The 13,748-nt window shown below is 41.7% G+C and overlaps 2 protein-coding genes across 4 annotated transcripts in view; one reads left to right on the forward strand and one right to left on the reverse strand.

Moving 5' to 3' along the window:
• Window positions 1-1,382: 1,382 nt before the first annotated feature.
• The window catches only part of LOC118146829 (protein FAM210A-like), a 51,005-nt gene continuing 38,639 nt past the window's right edge, over window positions 1,383-13,748 (reverse strand). The window contains exons 1-2 of one of the 2 annotated variants that reach the window (XR_004732880.3): window positions 9,190-9,356; window positions 1,383-5,019 (exon numbers count right to left, since the gene is read on the reverse strand). Coding sequence is in view for 1 of the 2 variants with exons in the window: in XM_035270544.3 (XP_035126435.1) it covers window positions 4,786-5,019 (234 nt within the window). In the remaining variant the exon portion in view is untranslated. Of the gene's footprint in view, window positions 5,020-9,189; window positions 9,357-13,748 lie in introns of those variants that run through there. The other variant, XM_035270544.3, reaches the window with a different exon arrangement.
• LOC118146832 (uncharacterized) overlaps window positions 9,630-13,748 on the forward strand; it is a 63,679-nt gene continuing 59,560 nt past the window's right edge. For both annotated transcript variants that reach the window (XR_004732881.3, XM_078347725.1), the window contains exon 1: window positions 9,630-9,828. The gene's annotated coding sequence lies outside the window, so the exon portion shown is untranslated. The remainder of the gene's footprint in view (window positions 9,829-13,748) is intronic.

Genomic DNA, 13,748 nt, shown 5'->3' on the forward strand with positions numbered 1-13,748 from the left:
TTGCAATGAGCTGAGATCATGCCATTGCACTCCAGCCTGGGCAACAAGAGCGAAATGCCATCTCAAAAAATAAATAAATACACATAAAAGTAAATAAATAAATTACATCTGTTTCTTCTACTCCATTACTTTAGCTATACAGTTGTTTTAATGAAGCACACTGCAGTGGGGGCAGGGTTTATTACAGACTTTGTAACAAAATGTGAAACCCAGAAGGACTTAAGGACAACATATGGTTCAAAATCATTTGGCTTCTTGCCTTGCTTCCCCCACACCCTCTCCTGCCCTTCCCACTTCCCTCTGGTCTTCCTTGTCTGAAGGATTCAGGGAGAGCCCACATGGATCTGGGCACTGTCACTCACCATTCCCTCCATTTGCCTAGCTCAGTCCTGAAGCAGCTCTGGATGCACCCAGGCCCTTGGGCAGCCTCTCCTGCTGATGGGCCTTCTCGTTCTGCATTCCCTCTGCTGACATTGGCCCACCCACCTCCTTTGGGAATATGTGCAAGCACTTAGCCTTGTGCGTTAGAGAATTCCACTCTAAACCCCAGAACACATTCTTCCTGTCTCTCACTCTGACACTTCTTTCACCATCTGCTGGTCTCCCTCTGCGAGGGTTCCAGCCAAGGAGAGCTGGAGATGGGAGTAGCAGGGTGCCTCAACCTGCTGGGTCATCAGCAGCCTGACGGAGGGGCAAGGCACTTGCTGTTTAACCACCATGAGTACCAAAGGCAAACGCCACACAGCAATTCTAAGTCCATCAGGTGCATGAGACACGGAACCCGGCACACAGACACTACGAGGGCACAGCCTGGCTGTGAAGCAGGTACTGCAATGCAGAGCTGCCCACACCGCGTATGAAGGGCCAGGGGTTTTGTTTGCTTTGCATTTTATTGTGGTAAAAATACTTATGAGAGCTACCCTTCTAGCACATTTTTAAAGTGTATAATACAGTACAGGTTTAAGGTTGGTAATTTTCATGGAATTCAGAGGCCAACCTCTGTATTCTGGTGAAAACTAACAGATATTAATCTGAACTACTCAGCACTAAAATTTTCCACAAATGCCAGTTTCTACCAGTGATTGGCAGCAATTAAAATGCAAAATTCCAATCTAAGCCAGCCACTCAAGCATGTGGGCCAGTATGATCTGATGCACTGAGACCTTCATACTCATAAAGATAACGTAGTAGTGAGCTTTCAGTACCAAAAAATATAAGTGGCTTGCAAAAAAGATATTTAAATGGGTGCAAACAACTTTGATAACATTTCATCTATTTTATTTCAGGCCTTATGGAGACTCAGTTTTGAAAATCTGAACAAAATGAGGGCTCCCATTTCAAAAAATGAACTGTAGGCAACAGAAAAAAATGTGTCCACATTATGTAACAAGTTATATTTTCAGAAGGAATCCTTTAATTCAGAAATGCATATCTCACAAAAACATCTTCTCAACATAGTATCATTTCAGAAAAAGCAGGAAAGATGACTCCTTTTTTTTTGCCTCATTTGCTAAAAGTCATCTTCTGCCCATTTCACCACCATTACCATCTTCTACAGTAGCCTGGTTTACGTCTGAATTGGTTAAGAAATCCTGAGTGAGCCGAACCCAACACTAAGAACACAGAAAGAAGCTCAATGTGTCGAATATACAATTTCCTTCTTTTCTTCAAGCACTTTTTTTCTCAAACTATAAAGATCTTCAAAATTCCTGGAATTATCTTCTAAGATCCTTGAAACAAGAGAGCCAGAATCTATCTCCATTTCATCCTGAGCATAAAGCACTTGTAAATAAGCGGAGGCAGTGTCTGTGACAAATAAACACAAGATTATTTGAAGGCATAATTTTATTGTTTTCACTACTGGGAGGTAGGTAATCTCAATATAAGCATTATTTTTCTCCTTTCTTGAAATCTGTAAGTGGCATCCTGTTGTATGCACAAAAGGCTGTCTCAGTAAAATACATTTTTTGATGCGGTTGGTTTTGCTCTTATTCCTGAATAAATTATGCTCTAACCTGATCCATCTGTCATTTCAAATATCAGTTTGCTTAGCAAACCCTTTTTGCGTATTTTATATAGGCGAATCTCAGTCACAGCTCCCTCCCCACCTGGTCCACACACCTCGCATAAATGCAGACATGAGTTTAGCCAGGTGTGGTGGTGTGCACTTGTAGTTCTAGCTACTCAGGAGGCTTAGGTGGGAGGATCATCTGAGTCAGGAATTCAGGACTGCAAGTGAGCTATGATTGTGCCACTGCACTCTAGCCTGGGTGATGGAGTGAGACTCTGTCTCAAAAAAATAAATATAAATGTAGACATTCATGAGACATGGGGCTGCTTCTGCTTTACTCCCAGTTCACAGAGGTTATAGGTGAATTAATCCCAAGTATAAGATGTACTGTAAATGAAATGAGGTCTGTTACATGTAGCAGACTATATTTACTATACATATTCTCAATTATTTAACTCAACATATTGGTACTATATTGTTAGCCTGCTATTAATACTCCAAACTCAGCAGATTACAGGGGGTCCCCATTTAAACTATTTGAAGCTTGTTTAAGGACTAGGTTAGCAACATGCGAGCAACAGCATTTTTGTGTCATTCCTGGTGCCAAGTCATACTACAGAACTTCCCACATCTTCAGAGAACTTTTTACGAGAGAATTTCAAATCACTCGAGCAGTCCCTCATTGTCTATAATCAGCTAACCACAAATGATTATGAATCTGGACGGCAACAAAACTCAAATGGACTGAACAGAAAATGTCCACGCAGAAAAAGCAAATTTTAGTCTCAGGATTATTAGTAACTTCTAAGAACCTCCAATTTATCCCTATTAGGAAATATGCAACATGAAAAGTAAAAGGAAATTGTTTTAGAAGAATTCCATGTAACACAAGATTTTAACATGGGCAGTCTCCAGTGGTTAAGAAGAAACAAGAAACGTGTTTAATATCTTAAAAAACAGCATTTGAATCTGCAAAAATGTGAATTATTTAATACTTAAAATATGTTAATCACGTCTAGATTTGAAAATGTGGCATCAATGTGAAGTAGGGCATTCAACCCTGTGTATCAGGAGACAGCAGTGCCGCCTGCCCAAGACTGCAGAGAACAGACACAGCTGCTGCTCTCAGCACTCTCCCGGCCCCCAGGAAGAAAGATTCCAATCACGGCATATTCATTTAAAAACTATTCTAATAATAATTAGACTCATCAACTGCAAAGTTTTTTTTCCCCTTTAAACTATTCTCTAAATTTGGCCAAACTAAGTACTTGATACAAAAATCCTGGCAAAGAGCAGGGGTCCCTGCGGGACTGTGTGGCAAACTCTGACATTCTCTTGCCTTGGCAGGTAAGTCAAAACAAGGACAATCTAAAAAGAGGCCATTCCCTCCTCCAATGAGCAATTCAAGGATGAGAACTGAAATAATCGCAGTTAGAGCATAGGAAACAGACACACACATACTCAAACATAGCCCCACCACAGCGATGCTCATAGCTGACAATGGCTGAATTTCATTACAAGCAAATGATCTGACAGCTTTGTCATTAAAAAAAAAATCAAGTAGAGGGCTGGGCACAGTGGCTCATGCCTGGAATCTCAGCCCTTTGGGAGGCCAAGGTGGGTGGATCATCTGATGTCAGAAGTTTGAGACTAGCCTTCCCCCCACCCCCCAAAAAAATCAAGTAGAATTCTTAAGTGAGGGTATTTCCCTTCAATGTAAGACAAAAATCAGCAGCCACAATTTAAAAATTTACTCCATAAGGAAATCAGCATTAATTCTGAAACTAAGACACTGGGAAACTGCAGTGGTTTGCTGCGGCAAGGACCGTGCCTACCCCAAGGAGTCAGCCAACTCCGTGACAACCTGACTCCATTTTTAGTCTCCCAAACCTTTTTCTGTTTGAGAATCATGAGCTTGAGTTGCTGCTGAAAAATACTTGATTTTAACAATAAATTTAAGGTGTAAATATTTTGTTACCTTTCCGCTGAAAGATTAGTTGAAAAGGACACAAATGATTCACAATAAAGGTTTATGTTTGAGGTGATCACCACCAATACACACAGTTGAAAAGTACCATCACCCCATATATATTTGCTTTAAAAAAATTACAACAAGCTTCAGGTAAGAATAATTTTTAAAGGATCCATTTTTCATTTACACACAACCAATACATCTTATTTACATATAAATGACTAAATCTTTATTCTATTTTCTTCATATAAGGTATTTTAACTGGTAGGTAACTGTCCTATTCTTTTTTTATAGAAAGACTAAATAACCTCTTATTCACAGGCAGTTTGGATGATGCTAGTTTGTCTCCAAATTACATACTGAATACAGTTAAAACCTTAATGAAGAACATAAAAATTAAGATCCAGTATTAAGAGCCTGTGTTATGGGTCACATTGGTTATTCAAGGAGTCAGCTGCCATACCAGGCATACCAGCATAAATTACAGCTGCAACAAAACAGAAATCAAGCGTGCTTCTGAAGACCCTGAAAAAGAAGTCTGACTTCTAAGACATTACCTACTGCTTAATACTGTTATTGATGGGAAATTCTTATATTGGGTTCATTTTCTTTCCGTATAAAAACACTGATTTTTCTACTGATATTTAACTTTAAAAAGGTATTTTACTTCTTTAACCCTCAGAGAACTAGTATATTTTGGCAACTAACCAAAAAAAAGGAAAAAAAAAATCAGACATGTATCTTTGCCTAGTTTCCAAAGGGTTAAAGTGCAGGAATTTTTCTATACTGTTATATAAGGCACTTATTCCACTTTTTTCTTAAAGGAAACTTTTTCTTTGGTTTCTTGTAACTTTTCAGTAAGTCTATCTTTTGTTTCTTCCATTTTCTCTGTGATAAGCTCCTTTGTCTCTTCCATCCTGTCCTGCAGATACTCCTTGACGGGTGGTGGTGTGGACATGTAGCCATGACTGCGCAGATACTTCACAGTGAAGGATGTTCCTCCCAGAGTCACGGTATACCGGGCAGGTGTTGCAATCTTAAGCAAAAGCAAACAGAGGCAAATCAAAACCTGTTTATTACCGCCATCTTAAGCAAAGACAAGTTAAAATTAAAATTAAAATTATTGGTAATAACCAATCAGCTAATCACAGAGCTAATGTAGTAACATCCTATATGGTTTTCCCTAACAAGAGACACTTCTGTAAACTCATTTCATGAATGTTTGTCCCCTACACAATCCAGACCCAGATAACAGAATCATAGCACTGATGTCCCTAATCGAAGGCTGTGTAAACCTGTGGGGCAGGTCACCCTGGAAATCAGAAGAAGGGCTCAGTATCACTAACAATAACAAAGAAGCACATGTTTCTATTCCTTAAAACCCCTGCCACCCTGCCAGATGCTTTCTATCTGGAGCTGAACTAGAACTGAACGTCTTCAAATGGGGAGAGGTAGAGCGTGAATCCGCTCTCTGCTGGATTTAGGTTAGCTTCACTTCAAAGTCCCTTTCCCTTGACTTTTCCAGACCTATGCTACCTTCTCATCACAATCTACCCTGAGTCTCAAATCGTAGTCAGTCATTTACATGAGGCCAAAAGTGGTAAAATGGCACACCTGCCGCAGACATGCACAGGTTTAACGTTAATCAGAGCTTTAAGGACCAATGCTAAATAGAAGATGACTAGTCAAAGAGAACCATAAAAGCAAAAAAGGCTGCATCACATTCTGAGTCAAAAATGAGGCAGGGCGCAGTGGCTCATGCCTGTAATGCCAGTACTTCAGGAGGCTGAGGTGGGCGCGTTACCTGAGTTCAGGAATTCAAGACCAGCCTGGCCAACATGGTGAAATCCAGTCTCTGCTAAAAATACAAAAATTAGCCGGCTGTGGTGATGGGCACCTGTAATCCCAGTTACTTGAGAGACAGAAGCAGAAGAATCCCTTGAACCCAGGAGGCAGAGGCTGCAGTGAGCTGGATCGCACCACTTGCTCCAGCCTGGGTGACGAGTGAAACTACACCTCAAAAAAAAAATTATAGGTGTTGGCAGGTACAATAGCTCACACCTATAATCCCAGCGCTTTGGGTGGCTGAGGCAGGAGGATTACTTGAGCTCAGAAGTTCAAGACTAGTCTGAGCAATATAATGAGACCCTGCCAACTCTAATAAAAAAAAAAGAATAATTAGCTGGGAGTTGTGGCACGTGCCTGTAGTCCCAGCTACCTGGGGGCTGATGCAGGAGTATTTCTCAAGTCTGGGAGTTGAAGACTGCAGGGAGCCGTGATTGCACCACTGAACTCCAGCCTGGGCAACAGAGCAAGACCCATTCTCAAACAAAACAAAACAAAATCCATAGGTGTGTTGTATAACAAAACTCTGAAAGAGCTGTCTGCTTTATCTCTAATTTCTCTCCTAAACTCACATTAAACAAGCTTTCACCTCTACCTCTTCACCAAAACTGCTTTCAAAGTCACAGTGACCTCTACAAAACTAAATCCAGTTGTCAATTTGGAATCAGTCCCTGGACCAGTGGAACCATCTGAGACAGCTTTCACTTCCCTTCAGTTGGCTCCAGGTCCTCAATTTGCTGGGGTTCCTTCTAGTTCATGGCAGCTTCTCATTTTTGCCAATTCCTCCCCATTCACCCACCTCTGAACATGGTGTGACAACAATCAAGCCCTGGACCTCTTATTTTCTCCACATATCTCACTCCCTTGGTTGTCTTTAGTGCCATCTACACATTGATGGTTCTTAACTTTAATCTCCAGACTGAACCTTTCCCCTGAATTCCACCTCCACTTGCATGTCTAACAGGATCTCAAAACTTAATGCAGACATGAGTCACTTAATAGGGATACGTTCTGAGAAATGTGTCATTAGGTGATTTTGTTAAGTGAAACATCACAGCGTACTTATACAAACCTAGATGGTGTAGTCTTCTGCACACTCAGGCTACAAGGTATAGCCTATTGCTCCCAGGCTACAAACCTGTACAGCACACTACTGCACCGGATACTGCAGGCAATTATAAGACCAGGGCATTTGTATACCTAACCTATCTAAATATAGCAAAGGTATAGTAAACATATGGTATTTGTAAAACATGGGACCTACGGGACCATCACTGTCTATGCAGCTCATAGTTAGCCGAAATATCAATGGGTAGCACATGACTGCATGTTCAAAACTGACCCTCGGATCTTCAACTGTCCTACTTCAAACCTGCTCCTCTCAAAGTCTTCCTCATCTCAGAAAACGGCAATTCAATTCCTCCGTTGCTCAGGCCAAAACATTACAAGAAAGCTTCAATCTTCTTCTTTTTCCATAATTTATATCCAAATCATCAGAAAACTGCAGCAGCCATGACTTTAAAACATATCCAGAATCCAACTACTTCCTGCTACCACTTGGGTTCTGGCCATTATTGCCTCTCACCTCAAAATAGTCTAAGCACCTCAAACAAGGTCCCTTGGCTTTTCCCCTGGTCCTGCCATGGTCTGTTAATATAGCAGCCAAAGTAATTTTGATGGAACAGAGGCAGGATGCTTAAAATTGTCCAATGGCTTTCTATGTCCTCAGAGTGAAGGCTGAAGTCCTTGTAAGGGCCTACAAGACTGCCCTGATCTGATGACAGGCCATTCTCTGCCCTATTCACCGACTCCAGCCACACTGGCTTCCCCACATCCCTGAAATTCTCCTGGGATCCTGCAGCCTCAGAACCTTGCCTTTGGGGTTTTCTGTTTGGAATGCTCCTCCCCCTTGGAGGAGCAACTCTCTCACCTTCTCAGCAAGGGATGTTTTTCATCTCCCAGTGAAAAACAAACAAATACCACAAACACGCCCCCATCCCTGGTTTCCTTTCTTAGCACTTACCATCATCTATGTACACATACTATGTGTGCACATGCACTTTTAACTTTATCGTCTCCCCACCCCACCACCATTCTCTACACTATCAGCTCCACAAGGCAGATGTTTTCCACTGTCTTCTTTGATTAGTTTGTTCCCAGTACCGAGAATGGTACCCGGGCGTATTTCAAGGAGATTGTGAGGTAGTCAGTGCATACACCCTGCAGCCAACTGCCACCAGACCATTCATGCCATAGGTCATTTTTGGGCTTTGTCTTGATGATGCAATAAATCTGTGTTTGTTGTTCTATTTGAGAAACTGTGGGTTACAGATAATACACAGGAGAATCCCCTCTGTATCTCCTACAGAGGAATAGTGAGGGGAAAACACCGCTGGCACTCATCTCTTTACCATGAAGCCTACAGCTTCATTTCCAACCCCAACTCTACAAACATGCACTGAGCATGTTTCTAGCAGATAGCACCCCCAACCATCCCCCAGCCTTAGGGGATGACGTCCCCAACAGCGCACCCAACCCGCACCCAGCCATGGGCATTATAGCCCCGACAGAGACCCTAACCCGTAAGCGTACCCTGATGGCGCGCCAACTCCGACCACCACCACAGGCAGTGCAGCAGCTGATAGCACAGCTAACGTGCCCCCACTGATTGCACTGCAGCCCCCAACGCGTCCCCGACCCGGGGCAGCATAGCCCCCAATAGTGTACCCACCCTGCCCTCTAATATGAGTAATCTCGCCCCCACTAGCACCTGAAACCCCCAAACACACACCTTCCTGTACCCCCAACCCCCCCTCCCGCCCACCAGCAGTGCAGCACCCAATACTGCCCCAAACTAACCCCTGCCAGGGGCATTGCAGCCCTAGATAGCGGCCCCAACCTGCCCCACACCATGAGCAATGCAGCCATGGATAGTGCACCCAGCAAGTCTCCCCCGACTGCTCCCCACAACCTGCTCCCCATCATTGACAATGCAGCCGAATCAGTCAGCGCACCACCAGTCCCCTCATTCCTATGCTGCCGGTAGTATAACCCCAGTAGCGTCCCCAACCAGCCCCACTGCTGCCGGAAATACAGCCCAGGAGAGCGCCCCCAACCTGAACCCTGACACAGGCAGCCCCAGAGATCACCCTCAACCGGCTCTCTGCTGAGGGCAGTAGAGCCCCGGATAGCACCCCCAAAAGGCCCCACTGCCCCCAGCCTTATAATGGGGAATAGTGTTCCCAAACCATTCCCCCAACCCGCACCTGCTGCAGGCAGCGCAGCCCCACAGTGACCCCTGAGTTAGCGCCCCCAACCCGCCCCAGGCTGTGGGCAGTGCAGCCCTGGATAAAACACCTACCCTGTCACCTTTCTACACTCTGGCCAGCTGCAGTGTCCCTTGTTGCCACCAGACATGGAGAGGCGAGCCAGTGAGACGAGCTGTAGTCCCGCAGGCCCAGCCTCCAGCTTGGGGCAGGTGGCGCCTCAGTCTCCAAGCTGGGAATGCAGTAGCTACATGGGCACACCAGAAGAGACTGACTTAGCATGCCTTATATACTGAGGTTTTGCCAGCGAAGTTTCTGGACTATATGTTCTGATTGGATGAGAGAACACCACTAGACCTACTCTGATTGGGCTTTATTTTCACGTTCTGATTGGATTAGAGAAGTCAGGATAACCAATCAAAATATGAAGATAAAGTCCAATGAGAGTAGGCCTAGAGGTTTTCTCTCATCCAATCAGAACAGGCAGTCCATAAAACTCGGTTATAAAGTATGCTAAGAGCGTCTTCACGATTCCAGACTTTTCTGGTCTGTCCATGTAGCTGGGTCCTCAGTTCATGGCTTGGAGAAGAAGGCGCCATCTGCCTCATGCTGGAGGCTGGAGCCTGGAGCCTGGAGCCTGTTGGACTGTAGCTGGCCTCGCTGGCTCCTCTCACTGGCTTGCCTCGCTGGCACAACCGACACTGCACCCGGCTGGAGTGTGGAAAGGCAACGGGGTAAGTGTGCTATCCAGGGTTTCACTGCCCGTAGCAGGCTGGGGGCGGCTACCTCAGGCATCACTGTCCACCTTGGGTGGCTCTTTGGGTGCACTATCCGGGGCTGTGCTGCCTGCACGGGGTGGGGAGTAGTTTGGGGGCCCTATCTGGGGTTGCACTACCCTTGGCGGGGAGCTGGTTGGTGGTGCTATCCCAGACTGTATTGCTGGCAGCAGTGAGGTGGGTTGGGGGTGCTCTCCAGGGCTGCATTGCTCACAGGGTGGGTGGGGGGTTCAGGTTGGGGGTGTTATCGGGTGCTGTAATGCCCACAGTGTGGGGAGGGAAACAGTTTGGGTGTGTTAGGTGTGCTGTTGGGGGGGCTACATTGCTGGTGGCAGGCAGAGGGTAGTCACCTGGGTTGGGGGCTGTATCAGGGACTGCACTGATTGCTCTAGCTAGGATTTCCAGTACCATGTTAAATAACAGTGGTGACAGTGGGCATCCTTATTGTGTTCCAGATCTTAAAGACTTTTCATTTTTCACAATTCCACATGATTCTAGCTGTGGGTGTCTCTCGTGTGGTTTTTGTTATGTTTCCTCTATACGTGGTTTTTTGAGATTTACAGCATGCAGAGATGTTGAATTTCATCAAATCCTTTTTCATTTTCAGTTGATGTGATCATAACACGGTTTTTGTCCTTTATTCTGTTGTTATGATGTATCACAATGCTTATATGTTGAATGGCCCTTCCATCCCAGGGATAAATCCCACTGGATCATGAATTACATTTTTAATGTATTGTAGCATTTGATTTGCTGGTATTTTGTTGAGGATTTCTGCATCAGTATTAGAGATACTGGCCTGTGGTTTCCTTTTTTGATGTCTTTGTCTGATTTTGGTATCAGGGTAATAATGGCCTCATAGAATAAGTTTGGAAGTATTCTCTCCTCTGTTTTTCAAAATAGTTTGAGTAGGATTGGTACTAGTTATTTAAATGTTTGATGTGAAGCCAGCAGCAGTGAAGCCATCAGTTCCTGGGCTTTTCTTTACTGGAAGACTTTCTGATGGCTTCAATCTCATTACTTGTTACTGATCTGTTCTGGTCTTGGATGTTTTCATGGTTCAACCTATGTAGGTTGTATGAGTCCAGGAATTTGTCAATTTCTGCTAGGCTTTCCAGTTTATTGGCATATAATAGCCACTTATGATCCTTTAAATTTCTGCAGTATCAGTTGTAATGCCTCCTTTTTTATCTCTGATTTTATTTATTTGCATCTTCTCTGTTTTTTCTTAACCTGTTTGTCAATTTTGTCTTGTCTTTTCAGAAACCAACTTTTTGTTTAATTGATGTTATGATTTTTTATTTTAATTTTATTTCTGCTGTGATCTTTATTTCTTTTCTAATTTTCGGTTCTTACGATTTTTTAATTTTAATTTTATTTCTGCTATGATCTTTATTTTCTAATTTGGGGTTCAGTTTGTTCTTTTCTAGTTCTTTAGGATGTATTGTTTATTTGAAGTTTTTCTTTTTTGATGGTAAGCACTTATAGCTATAAATTTCTATCTTTGTACTGCTTTTTGTGTATCATAAGTTTTGGTATATTGTGTTTTCATTACCATTTGTTTCAAGAAATTGTTCAATTTCCACCTTAATATCTTCATTGACTCACTAGTAATTCATTCAGGAGCATATTGTTTAACTTCCATGTGACCTATGGTTTCCAAAATACCTTTTCTTCTTGATATCTAATTTTATTCCTTTGTAGTCAGAGAAGATGCTTGATATTATTTCATTATTTAGATGTTTTGAGATTTGTTTTGTGACCTAACATATGGCCTGTGCTTGAGAATGGCCCATGTGCTGAGGAAAATAATGTATATTCTGCAGCTCTTGGGCAAAATATTCTGTAAATATGCATTAATTCCATTTGGTCTATAATTTAGATTAAGTTCATTGTTTCTTACTTTTCTGTGTGGAACAGCTGTTCAATGCCAAAATCGCGTTGAAATGTCCAGCTACTATTGTATTGAGTTCTAGCTAACTGTAATAACATTTTCTTTATATATTTGGGTGCTTCAGTGTTGAGTGCATTTATATTTACAATTGTTAAGTTTTCTTGCTAAACTGATCCCTTTATCATTATATACTGGCCTTTGTCTCTTCTTACAGTTTTAAAGTTTATTTTGTCTGATATAAGTATAGTTATTTCTACTCTTTTTTTGGTTTCCGGTTTCCATAGACAGGGAATATTTTCCTTCCCCTCATTTTCAGACTGTGTGTGTCTTCATAGGTGAAGTGTGTTTCTTGTAGGCAAGAGATAAGTTGGTCTTATTTTTTTTAATCCATTCTGCTGCTTTTGTTTGGAGAGTTCACTCCATTTACATTTATTATTATTGATAAGTAAGGGTTTACTCTTACTATCTAGTTTTTTGGTTGCTTTGTGGTCTTCTCTTTTTTTTTTTCCTTCCTGTCTTCCTTTTAGTAAAAGTGATTCTCTAATATGATTTAATTTTTTTTATTTTACTTTTTGTGTATCCTTTGTATGTTTTTTGATTTGAGGTTACCATGAGGCTTCCAGATACTATTTTATAATTTTATTTTCAGATAACACTGCTTGCATAAGCTAGCAAGCAAAAAGAAGACTAATGAAGACTCTTCACTTAAACTCTGTCCTCCTGCTTTTTACCTTTTTTTCCTTTCTTTTTCTTTTCTTTTTTTTTAAGATTGAGTCTTGCTCTGTCTGCCAGGCTGGAGTGTAGTGGTGCAGTCTCAGTCCCAGGTTCAACTGATTCTTGTGCCTCATCTTCCCAAGTAGTTGGGATTACAGGTGTGTACCCCACACCCTACTAATTTTTGTATTTTTTTGTAGAGATGGGTTTTCACCATGTTGGTCACACTAATCTTGAACTCCTGACCTCAGGTGATCTGTCTGTCTTGGCCTCCCAAAGGGATGATACCTCTTTCCTTTAACTTTTTGTCAGCTCCTGTAACATTTTCCCCCAGTTCTAATTCTGTTGTTATGGTATAACACTATAATGTTTATCTTAAAAGTAATATTTTCTTCAAATGTAATGTGATTTTGTACCCTTGGCTTTTTTATATGAATTGTTTTATGTAGCTATGAAACTCCCCACATTGTCATTAGAAGTCATGTGGCTCCCTGCTCAAGGTACTAGTTTTCTTGTTCACCTTTCTCTATAATACAGCATTTTCACATGACCCTGGACACATTCTTCCTGTGTCTACTTTAGTGCAAGTACCCTTTTTATCAGGTTTGACTTAACAAGTTATCTAAATAAACATTCTGTAAAAAGAAAAAATCACACTATGGAGGTTTTTCTTTACCTTTTTGATGACTGGCCTAAAAATAAAAGATTTTACATTTTATCAAGGTAATTCCTGTGTTGTCTTTATTGGTTTTTCTGATTTCTCTGATTTCTTGAGAAAGCATTAAAAGTGTTAAGGTTTTTATATCAGTGTAACTTCCTATATTGCTTTTGAGGTCTTTCGATTATCACTGTAGCTAAATGCATAACTATCATTTTTAAATGACCTGTGATTCTGTTTTGATCAGGCGTTTTGAACCTTCAATGTCTGCAGTAATATTATCTTCTTTTGGTTACATTTATGAATATGTTATGGATACAAATTTTCTGAAAATTATAGAAACTTACAAAAATCTAATGTGATACTGGTCATACTTTTAACTATGTTTCCTAAAGTTGTAGTTGTATAGATATATTATTAGTATTAAGTATTCCAAGGATTTCATAATGTTTACAGACGTCTGCTGGTCCTAATGTGATGCTGTCAGTCATAATTCTGGTTATCTCCAAATGCTGCATATAATAGAAAAAATTAAATGTCTTGCCAATTGAGAACTCTCATTAGATTTTAATCATGGATATGCTAAGTTTTTGCCATCAGAGTTACTCTTTT

The sequence above is a fragment of the Callithrix jacchus genome, chromosome 13 (genome assembly GCF_049354715.1).
Source record: "Callithrix jacchus isolate 240 chromosome 13, calJac240_pri, whole genome shotgun sequence".
Lineage (NCBI taxonomy): Eukaryota > Metazoa > Chordata > Mammalia > Primates > Cebidae > Callithrix > Callithrix jacchus.